This window comes from Uloborus diversus, chromosome 6 (assembly GCF_026930045.1).
Source record: "Uloborus diversus isolate 005 chromosome 6, Udiv.v.3.1, whole genome shotgun sequence".
Classification (NCBI taxonomy): Eukaryota; Metazoa; Arthropoda; class Arachnida; order Araneae; family Uloboridae; genus Uloborus; species Uloborus diversus.
In genome coordinates, this window is record NC_072736.1 from 136,919,925 (window position 1) to 136,942,196 (window position 22,272).

General features: G+C 33.6%; 1 protein-coding gene across 1 annotated transcript in view; it reads right to left on the reverse strand.

Annotated features, from left to right (window-relative positions):
- LOC129223803 (protein groucho-like) overlaps positions 1-22,272 on the reverse strand; it is a 331,565-nt gene that overhangs the window by 37,765 nt on the left and 271,528 nt on the right. The window contains exons 11-15 of the mRNA XM_054858158.1: positions 10,388-10,486; positions 5,742-5,852; positions 3,561-3,704; positions 1,733-1,838; positions 212-345 (exon numbers count right to left, since the gene is read on the reverse strand). Coding sequence (XP_054714133.1) covers positions 212-345; positions 1,733-1,838; positions 3,561-3,704; positions 5,742-5,852; positions 10,388-10,486 — 594 coding nt within the window. The remainder of the gene's footprint in view (positions 1-211; positions 346-1,732; positions 1,839-3,560; positions 3,705-5,741; positions 5,853-10,387; positions 10,487-22,272) is intronic.

Below are 22,272 nucleotides of genomic sequence, written 5' to 3' on the forward strand. Positions count from 1 at the left end.
TCCATTTTGTCACCTATGAAGAGCCAAATGATACTTTTAGAGGTGCCAGAAGGAGCCCCATGGCACCCTTATAGGTGTCAGAGGGAGCCAAGTGGCACTCATAAATAGGTGAAGCTGGTGCTACAACGTTTCACCCTAAAAAATGCCATATGCAACCTGCAGTTTTAACAGTCTATGGATTAGGTGGACTTAGTAACAACACGTTTCTTACCAGAGATCTGGAGTAGGAATTGAGGGCCGGTGAGATATTGTTGTGAAGAACACTTTGGGGGAAAGCAGGACCAGAACCCAGTTCTCCTGCTAGTGCAGCACTCCCATGAAGAGCTGCATAAGGGTAGGGAGGACCTACGACAAAAGTGTATTGCAATTAGAATTAAAAAGAAACTTTAAAACAAGTCTTGTGTTAACGTAGATTTGAGGGTTCCTCATTTAATAAAGAACAATTGAAAGGTTCGCAGCAACAAAGAGTTAACTCCGTTTCTTCGTCGTTTGGTTCAACAAGGAGTTAGCTCCGGTTGATAGTTCTTAAGTTATTCGGTTGAATAAGTTAGCTGCTTCATTCGCTTGATGCAACATGGAGTTAACTCTTTGTTGCTGCAAAACAAACCCTTCGATTGTCCGAGTAGCTGGATGACATTTTCGAAGCAAAACCACAAGCATTTTGTCTCAGTCCACTCAAAATATACAATTAAAAATGCCTTTTACCTTGATTTATTGTTTTTTTAAATCTAAATTAAATTAAATTCTTGAAACATTTTTTTTGTTGATTTTTAAAAAATAGTTAACATGGCAACTGACTGACATGTGTATTTTTTAAGTGTTAGTCAGTCACTTTGTTTTTAACTATTTTCTAAAAATCAGCAAAAAATATTTTGCAAATTTAACCATGCGATTAAAATATGCTTAAAAAGAACAATAAGCCAGGGAAAAGATTATAAAAACAATGTATATTTCGCGCGGGATGTAACAAAATGCTTATGACTTTGCTTCGAAAAGTCAGTCAGTTACAAATGGAATTGCCGTAAAATAACCCTGTTTTCTTCAAATAATAACATATATCTAATGAAGAATCTTCATACACGATTTTAAGACAAAATAATTTTAGCAGAACAAAGACTATTAGACGTTGACAGATAGTTAAAAAAAATCTACTAACATTTCACTAGACCGCATTAGCCAACGAGTTACTAGAGGGTGAAATGTTCATAATACCAAGTCAAACCAGTTGGTTTTATGTTAGATCTGTTTAGTATAAACAATGTTTGATTTTATAATGTTTATTTACAGAATATTTTTTAAAGTTAAGAAAATTAAATCAACTCCGGCAACAACAAATTGAGGATTAAAAATGGAAAACGACTCGAGTCCAGAAAAAAAAAGAAAAAAAGAAAAAAAAAACAGCGTAGTAATATAAAGAGTTCAGTTTTATCAATAATGAAAGATGTTTAAAATGGAAGGTTTCAATTGAAAGCATCAATTCATTTTTCTCAAAATGAACTTCGAATTTGAGTCTGCTTCATTTATTGAAAAGTTGCTTGATATTCAAAATATGTAATACATTAATTCTATTTCTTCTTGATTTCAAGAAGTCTAAAAATAAACAAACGAGACTAAAAGGTCGCCGATTTGAAGTTGGTCGAATTTCTGCACTTAAGCAGTTAGTTCTGGTTCATAAATCGAAAAATTTCTTCAACAGCTTGAGACAATATATAAATTGCTCTTTATAACTTACCAAGTGCATGTTTAGGATGATTTTTGATACCACTAGAACTGGGTGTAGTTGACCCTGAACTTGTGGGCGTTACCGGTTTAGATACTGGAGTTGGAGGTTTCTCATTCTAGAAAGAAAAGTGAAAAATATGGATTTAAAATATTTTTCACACGCTTATCATAAATAAAAAAGCTAATTATTTTTTACGATCCAAATTTTTAAGTTTCAATATGACTTCTAATGAAAACATTTTGAAAAAAAAAAGAGGGATTGCTATTCTTCATTTCCTTTACAATTGCAATCTGGAAAAAAAAATCTTGGGTGGGGCTCTTTAATTAACTACGCGGAGATTTAGAACTCTTTAGCTATCAACATGCTTACAGAATTTTTGAATCAATTACATAGAAAATGTCTATGGATTCTTTAAGTCATAATGCCTGCAAAGAAAGGATATGCGTAGAAAAGTAAAGTAACAATCCATAAATCTTACAGAATAGATAATAGACAATTCATACAGCTTAAAAAAATTCTTGGTTGTTAAGTTTATGAGCTCTAATGAACTAAACTAATTATTATTGAAAGTGAAGCCAAGGAGATTCCTGAATGTATCAATAAAGATTGAATATAGAGTCAATGAATCATATATACATCGGTCAATGTTATCATTAATTACGGAGAATATGTTAAACATCAAACGTTTATAAAGAAAGTCAATACAGTACATAGATCTTGTAAAATTTAGCATACATTATTTGACAGCAAATAATCTACATAGTCCTCAGAAAAAAGGTAAATGATTTTTAAATCTTATGTCTAACATATTCCCTAACTATACAGAACCTCTTTAACTACAAAATGAAAGAAAAAAGGTTTTGGGGTACATTAGTATGTCGAGAGTTCATCATGTTAAGATATCTTACAACACGGTTCCTATGCCTTGCTGAAGAGGGAGTACTACGTAAACCTCAAAATGAAAGAGGTTTTGTAATGGATTAGTATGTTGAGAGTTTGTTATCATAAGCGTTAAGGGATGTTACTACATCGTCCTTATGTTTCACTGAAGAGGGAGTACTTCGACTCCAAAATGAAAGATGAAAGGGATTTTGAAGTGGATTAGAATGCTGGTAGTTCATCATGTTAAGGGATCTTACTACAAGGTCCTTATGCTTTGCTGGAGAGGGAGTACTTCGACTCCAAAATGAAAGATAAAAGAGGTTTTGTAGTTTTGCAACGCAATAGTATTTTGGGAGTTCATTATAGTTAGGCGTTAAAGAATCTAATATCATGGTCCTTGTGCTTTGCAGGAGAGGGAGTATTTCGACCCCAAAATGAAAGATAAAAGAGATTTTGCTTTGGAATAGTATGTTGATAGTTCATTACGTTAAGGGATCTTACCACATGGTCATTATGTTTCGCTGAAGAGGGAGTACTTTGACTCCAAAATGAAAGATAAAAGAGATTTTGTAGTGGATTAGTATGCTGATTGTTCATATGTTAAGAAGTCTTACCGCACTGATCTTATGCTTTGCTGAAGAGGGAGTACTTCGACTCCAAAATGAAAGATAAAAGAGATATTGCAGTGGAATAGTATGCTGACAGTTCATATGTTAAGAGGTCTTACTACACTGTTCTTATGCTTTGCTGGAGAGAGAGAACTTCGACTCCAAAATGAAAGGTAAGAGAGAATTTGTGGTATATTAGTAAGTGGAGAATGCATCATGTTAAAGGATCGAAATACACGGTCCTTATGCTTTGCTGAAGAGGGAGTACTTCGACCCCAAAATAAAAGATAAAAGAGATTATGCGGTGAATTAGTAGGCTGATAGATTATCATGTTAAGGGATCTTACCACATGGTCCTTATGCTTTGCTGAAGAGGGAGTACTTCGACTAGACGATGAACCACTACGACTAGGAGGGCGTTCCCTTTTAGGACCCCTTTCTGTACCGTTTTCTCGGGGAGACATCTCCCCATTAGGTGGAGAAAGAGGTTCCTGAAAACAAGGTTTCGCATGTCAACAGAAGTATATAATGCACAGTGGTAATATAAATTAAGAGAATTTCGAAACACCGCAAGCAAATATCATTTCGAAAGAAGTTATAAAGAGTCAATTTTAGCATGGTTGGTACACATTTAAGTTGCGCACTTGAACATTTTTAAATCGCTTAACATCGTCCGGGAACCACTGTTAAATCTCAAAATAAAAAAAAATGAGTTTCTTAAGCCGAAATACTTGCAGTTTATATGAATAATAATAAAATTTACTATTTAAAGAATAAGAGGTTCCTCAGATAAATATTTAAGGCAAATAATCACAATGAAAGAAGATGAAAGATGGTTAAAAAAGCATCAAGATTTAAAAAATATTATTATTTTCTTTGTACATTACAATTTTATGTTTGAAAAGGAATTCCAAGTATTTCAAACATGCCATTTACAATCTTTCTTTTTACAGAATTAAAATCTAAAAGTGTTTGATACTTGTATAGGAAGAATAATTCAAAAAATAAGAATCAAATTTCTCGGAAATATAGCCGCCTACTTTTGAATTGTTCATAATACATAATTATCTTCTTGAATATTTTACAAGGATAGTTTATCCATGAGATTAATGCAAACCATTTTGAAGGAGTGGTAGTTTTACAAAATAGTTGAAATCTAGTAATATGCAGAAAAGTTATAGTAGAAATTCTTGTGTCAATGAATCTTCATTTTAAGATAACCATTGGAAAGGTTAATCAAAAACTTTTTTAACTGGACATAATGAGTCATTTAGTTAATATCTTGGAATTTATGTGAGTTGGAAGTTCATTGCAGTTCACATGAAAAAAAATTGAAATTTTAATAATTTCATTTAGACTAGAAAAAAAAAAACAAGAATTACAAAAATGCACATTGCATTATTAAGCATCAATTATTTTTCCAAAAGCGATTTTCAAGGCAGAAAAACCAAAAGAAATTCTAAAAGGCACTTTGCTTTAACTATTTGCCTATTTATTTTAACAAATAATTTAAAATGGGTCAACCAATATAAAGACATCTGTCCAGAGAATTTGTAGAAGAGGGGTTAATTCAGACTAAGGAAAGTTAATATGCAATAGACGAACAAAACATCTATGAAAATCGACTGCTCTTTCTTTAGGTAAATAAGAAACCTACAAAAAATAAGACAAAAATATGCTATAATGACGTGACTTCGATAAAGTTTTCATGTGAAAATTAAAATTAATCCTCATCATTTATTAAAGATTAGTGTTTCAACTTCTAACTACCCTGCGGATGGGGAAGTCTTAGAGCTCCATGCTAAATGGACGAGATAGATATATCACCAAGAATAGCGAGGTTAACGTAATACACGATATTTTGAAATGACTTCTTTTTACAAGTCCTATATAATGAGTAATTTTATTACTTGAATATTTCGAATGACTTTGAAGATTAATTCTTCCGATAAAAATTTAGCTCGAAGCTGCAACAACTACGAAAGCTACAAAAGGAAATAAATTAACAATGATTTAACTTGTTAAAATTTTCATAAGAAATGTCGTTCCCCAAGAGTTTCATACTGAAAATTGAAAACCCAATAGCGGGCCTTACTGATATGATAAATAGTTTTAAGAAACGGGCTACGGATGCCTATCAGGAGTAGTTCCCTTTCGAAACATTTGAAGCTAAAGAATAATCTGCAACAGCAACGAAAGCTACAGAAGGGGATGAACTATCAATGATTTAGCTTACTAAAAATTTCATAAGAAATGTCGACTCATAAGAGTTTTCAGCTAAAAATTGAAAACCTGGCAGCGGAAAACGTCGATTCACAAGATTTTTATGCTGAAAATTGAAAACCTGACAGCGGAAAATGTCGATTCACAAGAGTTTTATGCTGAAAATTGAAAACCTGACAGAGGAAAATGTCGATTCACAAGAATTTTATACTGAAAATTGAAAACCTGACAGTGGATAAAACTTGGCAGGCAATTAAAAAGACAAAAAAAAAAAAAAAAAGGATAGTACTTGTAAAGAATCTGACCTCATTAGAGATATCAACGACGAGGTCCTGATCACTTTTGTCCTCTTCGTTCGCCTGGTGGTTTGGAAAGCAGAGTGCTACCAGCTCGTTCCACGTTCCAGGTTTTTCGGACTGAAACAAAAGGATAAGCTAAGCACTCAGCGCCTGCTCTGTTTCAAATCAAAACAGTGGTTCCCGAACAGGCAGTGCGAGTCAAAAAATTCAGGTGACACAGTCAAAGGGTACTTTTGAGTATTAGACAGGGGAAAAAAAAACGCAATGGTAGGCAAAAAACTAATACTATCTTATCACAAAGAAATATTTTTTTGTTCTTAGATCTTATGTTATTAAACAATGAACGTTAAATAAGTCATACTAATTTGAATTTTGATCCCCTGGTTTAATAAAAAATCTTGGTTGAAAAATTGTTTAAAATTGTTCCAGGAACGATTTAAATGTCCTGTACATGAACACACTTTTTTAAACATTAAAAATAAAACAAATAAGTTTAATCACATAATCACAACATGATCATGCTATAAGTTATAAGTAAGGTAAGTTAAGGCTGCATAATAATCTTTCCTTTTCTATAAGATACAAAGAAAAATCAAAAACTTTATTTTTAATTTTGCATTTATTGCACAGTTCTATTTATTTTAATTTATTTGCAACCTAAAAAGAGCCACTGATTTATATTTTCCCTTTTGAAATATTTTACGAGAACTCATCAATTAAATTCAAGAAAGGAGCGAATGCAACTCAAGTATTGTGTATATCGAGAACAATTGTAATGACTTTATTTAAAGTTATTTTTCAGACTTAAGTTTACTCGGATGTTAGAGAGAGAAAAAAAAAAAAAACTAAAAACTTAAAGAATTCAAAATATTAACCGCATGCATCTATCAAAATCTTTTTTTTTTGACAAGGATCAACCAATTTTGACGGGATATAGCTTAAATTGTTCGATTCTAATTCCAGATTAATGTGCTTAGGCGGATTAAATGTTCAATGCGCAAATGTATTTTCAGATCCAAATTTCAATCTTCAGATAATTCTTAGATTCACACACAAGGCCATTCTCAGACTTGGCATCAATATGTTTGCATTTCAGTGCCTTCTTTCTGATGTCAGGTGGTATTGAAAGATCAAAAGGATTAGTTTTTGGTAAGAGAATGAAAAGGTGTGGCACAAAGAAAAACAACGATTCAAACATTTCTCCCTAATAACACTGATCTGGAAGTAGAAACAAGCAATTTGAGTCATCAACTGTCAAAAATGGTTTGCTCCTTACTTCCTTTGTGACATTGAAAAATGAAAAACAATCGGATAAATAATATTTCCTTTTCAATTCGATACACTTGATGGAAAAAGTTATTATAATATACAACAAAACAAAAATATTAAACAAAAACTTTTAAAATATGTGCATAAAATACACATATAAAACTTAATCATGCCTTCTGTAGAGAGAAGGAAGTGTGGGGAAAATAAGTAAATTAATGAAATAAAAATATAAATATGTACAGTACATAAAAAAGGCAAAATATTTGGTTTTTCCTATTTTTTTTTTGGTGACACTTGCTAATGAAAAAAAACAAAAAAAAAAAAACAAGGAAACTTTTATTTTGGGCTTTAAACTAGAAAAACTGAAATAAATCTTGAGAAACACTGACAGCGGGTGCATTAAGTATTATTCCTCATTTCGAGGTAAATATATTTCATAGAAACCGTTACTGAAATAATATATCATAAACTTGCGTCAAAAACTTTATATGCGTAAATTTTATGCAAACTATTTCAGAACTAAACTAAGCCTTAGCTTTTGTAGACGGGAGAAAGTGTGCAGAAAAATGAAAATAAATGCATTAATGAACAAAAATATTAAAAAAATAAAGGAGTCAAAAACTTTGCTTTTCAATCCGTTTATTTATTTATTTATTTTATTTTTGGCGACAGTTGCTAATGGGATAAAACAAGGAAGTTTTTATTTTGAGCTTTCAATCAGAAAAACTGAAATTTGTCTTGATCAATACTAACAATGGGAACATCAAGTTTCATGTCTGATGTTGAGATACATATGTTTCCCAGAAATCGTTACCGACCGAATACGTCATAAACATGCGCTACATTGAAATTAAATAAAAAGATAATAAAAATACTAAACATTGCTTTCCGTATATATATTATATATAATAAACACAACTATTTATGCACATGTGGATGCTTTCTAACAAATGCTAATAAATACTGTCAGCGAGATATTGACGAAAGTTAACAACCGAAAAGAATTTTTCGAACAATAGCACGCCGAGCAGACATCTAGATCACAAACGCTGATTACAAGAATAAACATTGGTAGATGACAATTTAATTTGCTTGTTCCTTTTGTGGTGTACTCTGAATTGCAACTTCCAGAAATAATTTTAATTGGGCGCCATCTTTCAACATCATTAAGTTCAATCATCCGGTCCTTCTTTGCTGCTTTGTGGTAAACTGATTCAGGCTTTTTTACAAGCAAGTAAGATATATTAAACCCTGTTGGTAAGCGTTAAATAACAAATCTAGTGTCGATAGGGCAAAACGCAAGTGTGAAAAAATTACCTCAGTAATAAATCTCGAGTTCAATATTGTTTTGTGAGTCACGCAGTTTCCAACAGTCACGTGGTGTACAGCGTTTTTGTGAATGAATATAATAGACGTGTCTGAGAGATTGAAATCTTTTTTTTCTAAAAATGTAATTAACAATTTATGACTGAACTAACATTGTTTTATAAGAGAAAATTGCTTTCCCGTAGCTAATGTTGAATTAGATCAATTAAACCAACGTCTCACAACTTGTTTTGACCCATAGACCAGTAAAAATTATTTTTATTAGAACTGAAAGTTTTGCTTGGTGTAAAAGAATTGTTACGGACGTTAATGGCAAGATTTCTAATATGATTTGCTTCAATAATATTTAAGTGCACAGATGAGTAATTATTGCAATTTTTTACAAATAAGCAAACCCAAAAGAAAAATCCCAAAAGTAGAAAGTCATTGAAATGTCGTTTTTTGAATAAAAACAATTTTAAGATTCACCATATCAGTGGTTGAAAATCCCTGAATTATATGACTGTTAATTTTTATCTATAAACTTCTTTTATAGATGAAAATATAATTTCAAAATATTTTATGCAATATGCCCCACACTGGGCTAAAGGTAATAAATATAGCGAGCATTTCATCTGACAGAAAATTCTATTGCACATTAAATCGTAATAGACCATTTTTCGCAAAACAGGACATTTTGTCCCTCACGTGACAGTTCATATATTTAATTAAAAAAGTGTAATTTTTAGGTAATGAACAAAAAATTTTCGCTTAAGAAAACATAAAACTATGTGATTTCTTATGCAAAAAATTTGTTAATTACCTTTTAAAATTATTAAATTGTAATAAAATATATAAGCTGTGATCTGCGGTACAAAATAGCGCCTTTTTCGTGGAATGACCCAAATAACCTACGTAAAACGTCAGTTATAAAATTGTACTACACATTAAATCTAATACCTTACTTAAAACATCAATCATTCAATCTCAAAACATTCAGTTTAGATATTCAGGCCACGACTAGCACCAACTGTTGCACTCATATAATTTTTTACCGCATGACTTAAGGAAATATCGAGTCTTTTGCTTTGCTTTTGAAGAAAAACCATAATTTCAATTTTGAGTAAGGAGCAAATAAATATAATTTGACTTTAGAACATTAAATGAATATTTGCTTTTATTTTTAAAGCTAAGCAAATGATAGTTTTGGGCTCAAAAATAGTTGTTCAATGTTTAAGAAGAATGCATCACTTCGACATCACTTTTGATTACATAAAGGAGGAGCTATATCTATACATTAAAGCAAAACGATTAAAGTATTTGAAATTAGTATATATGCTATGACGCATATATCTGAAATGATCATCTGTGGAGTATAAGGATGTATAACTTCCTTTGCAAATAATGAACTTGTATATTTAATTATTTAAATATTTAACAATATGTTTCATTTTGATTGAGATTGCACTCGTCTATTTAATCATACTAATACATATGTTAAGTTTTTATTTTAATTGAGATTTCATAGTATTTACTGATGTTATTTTAAACAAAGTTCTAGTACCACTATTCATTAAAATTGTTTTCATTGGTAATAAAGCAGTTTTTTTTTAATAGTTGCAAAATCCCCCCAAAAAGCTGACAACGCCTTAATAGGCTTTTAAAAACAACTCTTAACTTTTTCTTGACTTCTAAATTACAAAAACGCATAAATTCACAGGCGATATAATGTTTCAATATTTCCCCCTCTGAAATATCATAGTCAAGAATATGTACATATATGTATGTATAAAATGTCCTGATCAAAAACCCAAATGAAAAAACATTAAAAAATCAAAAGTAGTGCAATGTATTTTCAACCTTCTAAGAATATTCCTAAATTAAAACAATTAAAAATTTTTTTTTGTACAAAATAAATTTTAGAGAGTAAATCTGAAAACTAAAATGCTGTTTTGAAACATATGTTTTTATACAATCTTCCCAAAATCTTTCTAAATGTATTCTATTTTGAATAAATCTTTGAGAAATCGTACCACAGATCAAATTCTACAAGTTTTTGAAATTTTGAAACTACGTACATGGTCGTGCTTATCTTCTTTCCTTCGTTTCTTGTCTATTTCGAGGTCAGGTGACCGGCTCCGTGGCTTTTCCCGCTCATGAGGGGAAATGGAATTTCTCTGAAACGAAACAAAAAGAATTGTCAGATGCAAAATTCTCGAAATACATTTTAGATTAAAAATAGAATATGAATTCGACTCATGTTGCAAACACATTTCTCAAAGGACTTTTTGCTATGCGATTGTAAGCTCGTAAATATTACCCCCTCCGTGCCAAAAATTAGTTGCTATGTTTCAATACTTTCGTACAGTATGAGACCCTAATTTCGGAATCGCGAAATCCGGAACTTTTACCCTTAAATACTTAAAACGAAAAAAAAAAAAAAAATCCCCATTTTGTTTTGTTTTAAAAGTTAAAAATTGCTAACGTTTCGCACTCGTCACGTACTAGTTGAAAACACAGATATGTCAATGGGGTTGCTTCCTTCAGTCAAAAGTAGTACTTTTTGTCACTGAAATTGATAGAATAAGCAAAAAAAAAAAAAAAAAAAAAAAAAAACATGGACTCGGAAAATTCTTTCATTTTCCCAACAGTTATTTTTTAATTAATTTTTTTGAATGTCCGATTCTTCAAACAAGGCGTGATCTTTATGACGTCACAAATGATGCACTATGACGCATATTTCTACCGCATTTCCACGTTATGATAATCAAGAAGCGAATTACAATTGCGCTCTACGCTTGCTATCAACCATATCGATGCCAATACACGTGAGTAAGGATGCGAATTAAACATTTTGAACCGTGAATGGCAACACTGAATGGCATTTCATCATTTGTGATGTCATCGGCAGAAGCGTTAAACGATGAAAGAGCACCGATTTAAGTAATTTTTTAAAAATATTAAACTTAAAGAAATTATTTAAAAAGTGGTCAGATTCTATGTTTTTAAAAATGCTCTTTCAGAAAAACAATACTTCTAAAATTTTGGAAATGACCCCATTCAGCTTCTTTTCTAACGAGAAACATTCAATGAAACTCACGATACAAAATCGAACTGCTTATTTAATCTTTATACATAAAGGACTAATCTCTGTCCGGATGTCCGGGGTAAACTTCAAAACTACTGGAGGGATTTTAACCATTTTTTCACCATAAATAGATACATAATCGGGGAACAACGTAGGCTGTAATTTATTCCTTAAAAACTTAGTTGTAAAAAGTTATGGTGGAAAACAGTAAATTTCATATCATTTCCCCATTAAATAATTAAATTCGCAACTCCAATAAGTTATAGAGGGCGCAACAGCCACTGTCTAATGGCGGATGAAAAAAGGTGAAACAAACAAATGCCATAACTTATAACTTGCTTTGACGTTTAGTGAATGACAGTACTTTTTCATCGTATTTGTGCGAAGCTTTCTTTTTTATTCTTCTGAAATTACATTACACCACAAACTGCTTGAAGCCGGAAATTTACCCCAAAGAAAACTCGTGGAATGGAATGTTTTACCCTTTTCTTTAGTATTGGTAATCACCGCGAGGTAGCGTATTCGAGCTTTGACGTTGCGAATATAAAACCCATTGTTACAAAAGTTCGTTGCCTAACAACAGCAATAATAAAAGTAATCATAATGAAATTTTTGAATCAAGGCTTCTCCGGAGCAGACATGAGTTTAAAGTCGTTTAAACATTTGAAAACTATACTTTTTGCATCCTTAAAGGAACATAGCAGAGAGCTTTTTTTTTCTTTTGAGTGTGTACTATTTAATTAAATAAAGCGCACGGTTTTTTCAGTGATCTTTGTTTTTGTTACTTCATATTTTGAAAATTCTTCGAATTTTTATATGCTTAAGTTCGTGCTTTCGTTTCTAAATGAATATTCGTTCGTTCTTTATACTTATTGCTATTTTACTCTAATGGGTAAGGAAGAAGCTCGATTTTTAATCACGTCAAAGTGATATGTTTTGAGTTCTTTCAGTTAAAACAGAAAACGAAAGGAAGTAGCGATTGTTTCTTACATTTATTTTTGACCCAGGCAACGCCGGGTATTTTTGCTAGTTTTTCTATAAGATAAAAAGATGAAAAGTAGAAAAACGGACCATCATGTTTCTAGTCACCCTACATCAGATAAATCAGTTTATTTTCTAATGAACTCACTATTCATTAGCTAGAAGATAGTTTCATGTAATTACTGATGGAAGAGGGGGGCGTGGTTTGAGGGTGTGCGAACCTGCGAACCCTAGATTTTCGAAACTAATTGATGCTTTTATTTGAGCTTTGTTTTAGAGGTTTCTAGGTGCTATGTTGTCAATTAAAAACATTTACTAACCAAGCACTGCCTCCTCCTTCAGTCAGTACCAAATTAGTTTCAAAAATCCAGATTTGACACTCTTAAGCTACGCCCCATTTTGTAAGGATTTCACTCTACCACCAGCATATCGAGGAAATCTGTTTGCTTCCTATTCATTAGCTAGAAGATAGTTTTAAGTGATTACTGGTGGAAGAATCCTTACAAAATGGGGCGTGGCTCAAGATCATAAAATCATCAGCACTAATAATCAGTCGAAAACTGTTCAAACTCAGCAATTAATATAAATTTTCGGCCTGAATGTTGTGACTAACTTGGGACCGAGGTAGTATAATTTTAACTGAAACGGAATAGCTTTTACAAAATGGAGCTATTTGTTTTTAGATAATGTATGAGATGAATAATGATCAGCTTTGTGGTGGCGTAATTAAAAGAAAAATTAAATGCAATGCAGGCTATACAATCAAAAATGATATACACTTGTTGGTGGCGTAATTAAAAGAAAAATTAAATGCAATGCAGGCTATACAATCAAAAATGATATACACTTGTGTCTACTGCGGAAAAATGAAGAGACACAAAAATAGGTGGTTCTTCATCTATCGGATTAATTCGCAAAAAACAAGCTTCGTCGGTGGATAATTACGAATTGACTTAATTTTATCATTAAGTTACTTTATGAGTTTAGTTCTAGTAATCCTAGCGACTATCGGACCTGAAAGTAAAAACCGTTAATAACTCATTCTTAGAGATTGCCTTCTGAAGAATAACGAGCTCATGTGTATGTGCATCACATGACTTCCTTTTACGCCAATTTAATGATAATAGTAGTGCCTTGGAGTAAGCAAAGAAACACTTTAAATATTTTTGCCCCAAGTTTGTGTCAAACTGAAGGAAAAAAACCTTGTATACGGATTAATTTTCCCAGTATTGGACATTTTAATGTGATTCAATTGTTAACTCTCTAAATATCGCCAATAGTGGACAAAATGAAATAAGAAAAAAAAAAAAAAAAAACTCCCGCCAAATTTGTCGCCAAGTTGCTAAAAAAACTTGGCTACCAAAAGCTTGGCGATATGTCGCCAAATGTTTGCCAAATTATAACACCACTTGAGTTACCATTGCAATTTACAATGGTTCCCCCCCCCCCAAAAAAAAGGTGTAAAAGATCCCCTTATGAACATTCGAGTGCAATCAAAAAGAGAGGTGTTTAACTAGATCCTACCAGGAGTCTACGTACTAAATTTCAACTTTCTAGGACATACCGTTTTTGAGTTATGCGAGATACATACGCATATACGCATATACATACAGACTTCACGAGAAAACTCGTTGTAATTAATTCGGGGATCGTCAAAATGGATATTTCGGGTGTCTATTCTTCGTTCTTAGGCATACATCCACGTGTGGTCGGGTTGAAAAAAAAAAAAACAAAAAACAAAACAAAACTCAACATTCATTCGGGGGCGAGAAAAATGGAAATTAAGGTTTATGATTGGGTCAAAATGTTTTCGCGAATACAATACTTTCTTTACTTCGTAAAAGGAAGTAAAACAAAGGAAAAAAAAAAGCGCGTTGGGGCGTGTGCGTCACGTTGGAAAACTCTTACAGTCGCAATTTAGCTTAAAAGGTATAAAAGAATAAAAGTGTTGAGGCTAATTTATTTAAAAATTGTTATATAAAATATTAACAGGAAACTCTTTCCTGGGCCTTGCGTATAACTTACAACAACATGGCAATCCTTCTAACTTAATATATGCTTTCCTTAAGCTGTGCCCCTCCCAGAAACCTAATCCGTTTTTAGAGTATTTTTCAACTGGAGTGAGATTTGACCGTAGCACTGTCCAACAACAAAGTGCATCAGTTGAAGAAATGTTCAGCTAACTGAACAACGTTGTCAAACCGTACATTCTCCCCAGTACCTGATCTCCAAAATCGATGTACCTCACAATCATTCAAATTTACCATAGACGGGTGCATGCATCGGATATACACATACACCAAAGCTTTATTTAGACTACGCTGGCAGACCTCCAAGTGTATAATATTCTAATTGGTGTATCTAACCCGGTGCTAATGCAATCCATCGCTCATGTGAATGATTACATACCGCGATTGGGCCCATCACGAACTGTTTAATTCTCTAATTAAATAGATTTAGTAATCGCGAGACAGAAATGACCACATACTAAATTGAATTACTGCAATGCAGGTGAAACCATGACTTCAGGAGTAATCATTTCGCAGCCGCGTCATATGCTGAATATGATTACAGCTCATATGTGAAACCGCATTACACAATAGAGTTCAATTACATGAAAAGCGTTGATTAAAATTGGTGTTGGTAATTGAATATATGTATTGCAGGATATGTCATCATCAATGATATATGTCATTAAAAGTTGTTTATCTAGAAGTTTATTTGTGTAGTTAGAGCTGGTCTTTCCCCGGACTGTCTGGTTGGAATAAGTTTGATGTTTTTTAAATATTTGATTGCAAAATGAAATGTCAAGTACGACAAGTTTTCTAGCAGAATTGACGTCATTCATGAAGTTTAAAATTTCGAATAACCGGTAGTTTTTTCACAAGACATCTATTGCTATAAAAATGTCATACCTAATTATATGATAAAAACTGTTTTTAGGATTTGAACATCAAAGAAAATTCTTCAAACAAGGTGGCTCAGCAGAAGGAAAAAAAAGCTGCGTTATTCAATTATAAAACTGTAAGGTGTAATAATAAAAGATTCAATTGATTTTGAAAGGTTAATTATTCAAAAGTATACTACGTATGATGATGGATGTGCCCATCTTGGATCACTCAGGCGGTAGAATAACACCTCGCCCCATATATTTTGTACCGTTGTTCCGGTAATAATCGTTACTGCTATGGCTATTCTAACGTTTTTAATATTGGGAGTTCAAAAACAAAGTTTTTAGTGTGTTCCCAAAGGAAGAAGTCATAAGTTGAACTGAAGAACCAAGGATTGATTTTTTTGCAAAAACTCTTTTCTTGTTTTGCCAATGTTTAAAAAAAATATTGCATTCGTTTTGGTATCTAGTGAACCAATCCCAAACCTCATCGAGTTTGATGTTATACTCACGCAGTCCTCAACGTTGTACATGTAATACTTTTGAATATAACGATATACCGTACATTGGAGAGGAAAAACAACCTATGTCAGATTTTGACCAAATTTAATCACCCTAGGATTGCTTTATAGTAGCCTAATTTACCAATAACCTAGCATTCTAGCATCAAGAAATCTGAAGCTCATATACAACTTGTTTGCTAACAGTCATCTACCTAAGGAAATTGAAGGGGGGGGGGACGGCATACAGTTATGATTTCAACTGAAAATAATTTAGCCATTGCTTAAAACCATTACGCAAATCTTCCTCACAAAGCACCAAAAACGAGTTTAAACATAGCATTAAGCACACAATCATGCAAGCTGTGTTAACTGAAGCCCTTGCCTGTAGATGAACTGCATATGTTAGCAGCAGTTCGTGTGGATACATCGAATGCAAGGCTTAAACAACATCCGCTCAGCTGAGCAAACTTGGTTTATTTGAGAGCAGTTGAAACCTGGAACCTGGCTTTTCAATGCTATGCTGATACTCGGTAAATGATAATGCGCAATAATTCATGCATGGGCGTTCTGGACTGTTGTATCTCAGGGGTGGGAAATGTAAAGAAACAAGTATAGGATGAAAAACAAAAAGCTTTTAAAAAAAGTTTTGAATTAATGACTTCAATGGGGGAAAGCCTAGCAAATCTGAATTATTTGCTAAGTTAAAAAAGATTCAAAACATCCACAATTTTTTGTCACTATTCTATATGCTTGAATATTCTGGGAAGAAATAGGTGGAGGAACTTAGCAGAAAGTCGTACCACCTGGAGGAAGCAGACAGAAAAATTCTTAACCTGCACCAGCTGTAGTGCTGCTGCTGAAGAAGAATTTTACATGCTTGCCATTATGTTCAGCCTTAAAATAATTTTTTTTAACTAAATTAAAAATCAACTTTATAATTATTAATTTTTGTTTACAGCACTGATTAAAAAGCTTGTCCTACTAACTCTTCCACCTAAGACAGAGTAAGTACAGCACATCTCGTTTATCCGGACTAATCGGGACCAAAGGCAATCCGGATGATCAAAAGTACGGATAATCTGGATAGTTCGTATAAATCAGCGCAAATCCTTAAATAAGCAGACTTACTGTCTCATTACGACAAAAAACTCTTATTTTGTAGCAAAATCACTTTGAATTGCTTAAAAGACAGAAAAAAAAGCAAAACAATTTTTCACACAACTTCTTAGCAAAGAATTGGTATCTTATGAATGTACACTCTATCTCTCCTATCCATGATTTTTTCTTTGTGTTCATGTACTGTTGTGCTGTGAATGGTTGCCTGCCTTGTAAATGAGTCTTTATGGCATGTGTGTACAGTGGAAGTTGTACTTCCCACCAAATTACGATGCAGTTCGAAAAGTGAAGCAGAGTACCCCAAATTGCCAGCCTAGTTGGCACAAGACAAACACATGAGTTTATGAAGTTTATGGACAACTAACTTTATAATTATATAGTATTGCTCTTTTTTGTTTTTGGCAACGATTAAAACGCTTGCCTTCCGAACACAGAGTTAAGTATAACTAAAGTTAAAATTTTCTAGGTAGAAGATTTTACTGTGACATATTTTTCAACTTTTTATGGAAGTACTTTTTAAGAGATACTACTTGTAAGTAGAACTATTCAGGGGAATAACAAGAGTGAGGTAATTAACCCATTGGCTTTTAGACATATTTTAAATTCTACTGTATTAATACATATATACATAAAAGTACTGATATGATCCCTCACCTCCCTCCCCGCCTCATGGCTGCGCTGGTGATATAGCTGGCAATTTTGTGTTACAAGAGTTATATAATTATAAAGATATATAGTTTTGTTGTTCATTTACTTCGTTTTATTTTAGATCAGTGTATTATAAAATATTTGCATTCCGAACATTCATAAGTGCATCTTTAAATAAGCATACCTCTGTTGCTCACTCTACAATCTACTGAACCTGATACAATATACGAACATGAATGTTCAATATATAACCACTGTTCCGACAGTTTATGGCAATAAAAGCTGCATATGAACCTCTGGTCGGGATACAGTCAAAAGTATTTAAATAAATAGTTTATTTTAAAGTAAAAAGCATTTTCACAATCGATGTTTAATGCAGAGTTACTTTTGATTAAAGATTGCGATGCAACTTTCCTCTTACCTTTTTCTATTTAGGCATGAAGATAAGTTAATTCATAATTGAAGTAAAAAGAAAGCGATTTGATTTGGTGCTGTAGGAAACAGCTTTTGTACAAACAGTTTGGATTAGTATCGAGTTACAGATGAATACTAGCAAATACTTATAATGAGTAATATTCAAACGAAAATCTCAAATATATACTACGCATTAATAATGCCATTTCACAATAGAAATATGAGAAAATGTAGACATTAATATAATATTAATTTGTACTTTATAAACATTTTAGAGAAAACGAAACATACATTCTAAAAATTCCTTACGGTTAAATCATCAATAAATTCCTAATGCTTTCCCAAACATTTCTTCAGGACGCCACAGCAGTTACATCTTCTTCTAATATTGACGAGATCCCAAGATAAATCCTTGTTGATCAAACATAACATGCATTTATTCGTCTCAATAGTATATGGAATAAGAAAAAGCGCGAAATCTCGCCAAACGCTGGCAGCCCCCAGGCCAAGTGGGCAATGGCTATCAGGTCTTGTGTGCTCAGAGCAACAGCAGAAAAAGTAACAAAACGTCGGCCTGTTGACGCAAGATGTTTGGCCACTGCTGTCCTCTCTTTCTATTTCTACGGCCTCTTGAGCACACAATAGGACAGTGGCCGTAGGCGAATCTGTAGATACAGTTACTCCGAGCCGAGGAGTTTTATTTAGGTTTTTTATTCCTCCCGATGGCAGCAGCTATCGAGCGCTTACGCACTTGTTCAGCTCTTTCGGGACGTCCATCGAAATACATTCCTTTTTCAGCAAAGAGATGACGGTTGGCCTTTTCTCGATCATTCGATAGGAATAAATGGGGCTGAATAGTTCGAAGAAATAGATTCGATGAAAACTTGAACTTTCTGTTTATATTTCTCAAATACCAAAGCACATTTCTAGAATTGGTTTTTATGACAACCACAAGAGTAATAAATATACTTTAAATACATTCATATAGGTCAGTATATAGCCAACAATCACCAAAAGAAAATTAACAGAACTGTCTCAAAAATATGTGGCTTTAGCCAAAACTTACAAAAGTAGCATAGGGACAAGCTTTCACGGTCTAATCCGTTTCATTTAAAAAGTGTTCTCAGGACACCTGCTTCGTAAACTCATGAAAACTTCCAAATGCTCATGAAAAACGTATGCAGTTCTCGTGCTCATATTCCTCCCCCCCCCGCACAACGAATCCCCCACCTCCCCACACACACGTGGATTCCAAACTGCCCTCTCTCGCCTTGCAAGTGGACATATCAAGTGCATCACGTATAGCGAAGGAAAAAAAAACTACGCCATTTTCACCAAGTGCCTTAGTAATCAGGCTTTTGCTTAGCGAATTCTTGACTGTATAGGACTGTCCAGTCAAGATCTTCATTCAGATCCTCTTCTGCTGCACTTTCTTAGAGTCAACAACCTTTTGGACCTTATTTGACTTTGCCTGACTTTGGAAGATTAGTAACAACAACAACACAATATGTGAATAAGTAGAAAATAAAATAAAATCCTAACGCTAATGACGAATAACACAAAATGAAGTTCAGGATATGCATTCGTCTGGAAGATTCATTTATAACTATTTTTCAGTGCAACAAATAAAACTAAGCTAACCTCAAGTGTAAAATTTCGGTTCACCAGTGTAGTCCCCAGTCACGTTTAATAAAAGCATGCAAAGGTTCATGAGTTTAACTGCACAATGTATTGAACATCATTTTGGGGTGTGGAGCTTCAGTGTAGTTGAAGGTGAAGAGTCACATCAGCTACGGTATATCTTGTTGCGGATGATGAGGTGTTAGGCATTCAATTATATTCCATCATACACTTTCGATAAAAGAGATCTGGTGGTCTGACAGGACAAGACAACCCATGCAGATACTTTAAAAATCATGTTGGTTAACGACGTCGTTATGACGACGAGTGTTATACGGTTGGCAAATGTAAGCACAACCGTTTCAATGATAGCATGAAGGTTTATGAATCCAATCGAGCAAGATGTACTTCATTATGTGGTATGGAGTTTCAGGCTTCTTGAACGTCGTGAGTCAAATCAGTATCGGTTATTGCTAATTGCGAAGAGCGTTGCATTTGACATTCAACGACCTACATATTTGACGGGTTAGAGATCTGATGTTCCCACAAGCTAAATCAACACGTATAGATACTTGGCACGTTGGGTAACAGCAGAGTTATGAGGACGATTGTTATACTGTTTGAAATGTTATTGGATGTTGTGAATAAATCGGAGTACAGCAGTTTCTCAGTGACAAACTTCTAAGATTACTTTGGTTACAAGCAACGTTGTGCGATGTCTAAGGTAGCCATAAAGAACACCCTGTTGGCCTAAGTTGGCCTTTCCGAAATGTAACTCTTGACGTAGCTCAATTATATGACCCATACATCTTGCTAGTAGGATTAACTTCATCTGTTTGTTTTTGAATGTTGACACATCATTTGAACAAAAACAGAAATTTAGCGGTAAATTACCACCCATAAGCCTGAGCTAAGGCAGAATTACATGCAGTATACCAAAGCGCCCGGTTATCACATCCAGAGACTGCAGTTTCGTTCTTATTATAACTCTTCAGTCTGGATTAGTGAATAACCGAGCTCGGAGGTAGATGTCATGTCATTGAAGTTGAGAGTGCCGACAAACTGGTAGATAAAGCATGGGAGCCCATGTGCAAAATTTTAGTGTGGGGGGTGTGTGGAAGGAGGCTCAGACATTTTCCCCATGGTTTAACAAGATATTTTCCCTATGGAAACCGATTTCAAAACAGATTAGAGGTATTAAAATTTGACATTTTAATAACTTATTCATTAATGGTTGGAGAAGACATGTTTTTGCATTTTTGCAAAGAAAAAAGTACTAAAAGCAAGAAAGTTCTAATTTCTAAGGGGGGGGGGGGGCTTAAGCCTCGACTTGCCCCCTCCCATATGGGCGCTCATGAGATTAAGTAAATTTATCTCACCAGCGATTGTTCGTGATAACCGGGGTGCCTGGTATATTGCATGCCTTAGCCCTGACTTAGGGGCGGTAACTTACTGCTAAATACCCAAGCTTTGCCTTCCATTCACAAGTCGAACCGCACCATGCTGCGGACAAAATGAAGATAAATTTACTTTAGCTACCAGTTTGTTCGCACTCTCAGCTTCAATGAGATGAGATCTGCCTCCCAGCTCGGTTATTCACTAATCCAGACTGATGAGTTCTAATAAGAACGAAACTGCAGTCTCCTGATGTAGTAACCAGGCTGTCTGGTACATTGCAGGAAGAACAGAAATTCCTGATATTAGATCACCACAATCTCCAGTTACTCTAGGTAAAGGAACCGTGATAAAATTTCTGTTGCATACTAATAGGCACCAGAATTTGAAGAAGGTTTGATTGGCACATGCGTCACATTAAAATCGTTATTTCGGATCTGCGTGAAATCCTTGAACAGAAAAAAAAAATAGTATTACGAACGATTTTTTTCCGTGAACTATTTTTTGTATATCTTCATTAGCCATTTGACGGAATTTCTAATTTTAGTGGAATAACGTAAAAATAAATTTATCTAATATATTGTTATTTACTTTACATTTGCAAGGAAGAATTGTTAAAAAGTCATGAAAAGTACTACATACATTAATTTCAAGAATGTGAGATATCATTGAATATAGCAGTCTGAAAACAATGTTCTTCGAACTAATAAATTATTAAACTTTTATGCGGAATATATTCGAACAGAGTGGGAGAGACAAGAAAAGTTGGCTCCGTTTCATACAACTATTTTAAATTAAACATCTCCAGAATGTCGCATTAGGCAAGAACAAACGCTGGTAAAAGAATCCTGTTTAATTTTTCTGCTGTTACGCTCTTGTTGATTAAGAGACTAAAGAATTTATTTGCTCTTGCCTCTCAAGATTGTTCTATTTACCCATTCCAAGCAGCTGTTCAAATCTGTATTTCAAATAAACTCCATAAAACAAAGCTCGCATGAGATTCCTGAACCTGCGTTAAGTAAGGAGTTGAATAAATAATTGCGCCAAAGATTCTGTCGTCTGCAAGAGAGCTCACGCGACTTCCTCACGATCCATTAACTCATTAACCATCGTGGATTCTTAAGCGATTTTTCTGCCATTTTTGGCGCTTTTGTGGAAAAGTAGGCAACGTTGTTTAAAAGCGCCGCCCCCCACCCTCCGCGCTGTTTAGAATGTAGAATACACGACTTTAAGGGGGTGTTGTTGCAAGTCGTAAAAAACCTCCCGAGGAACAATAATGGTCATAATAATAAGGGCAATAATAAGAGC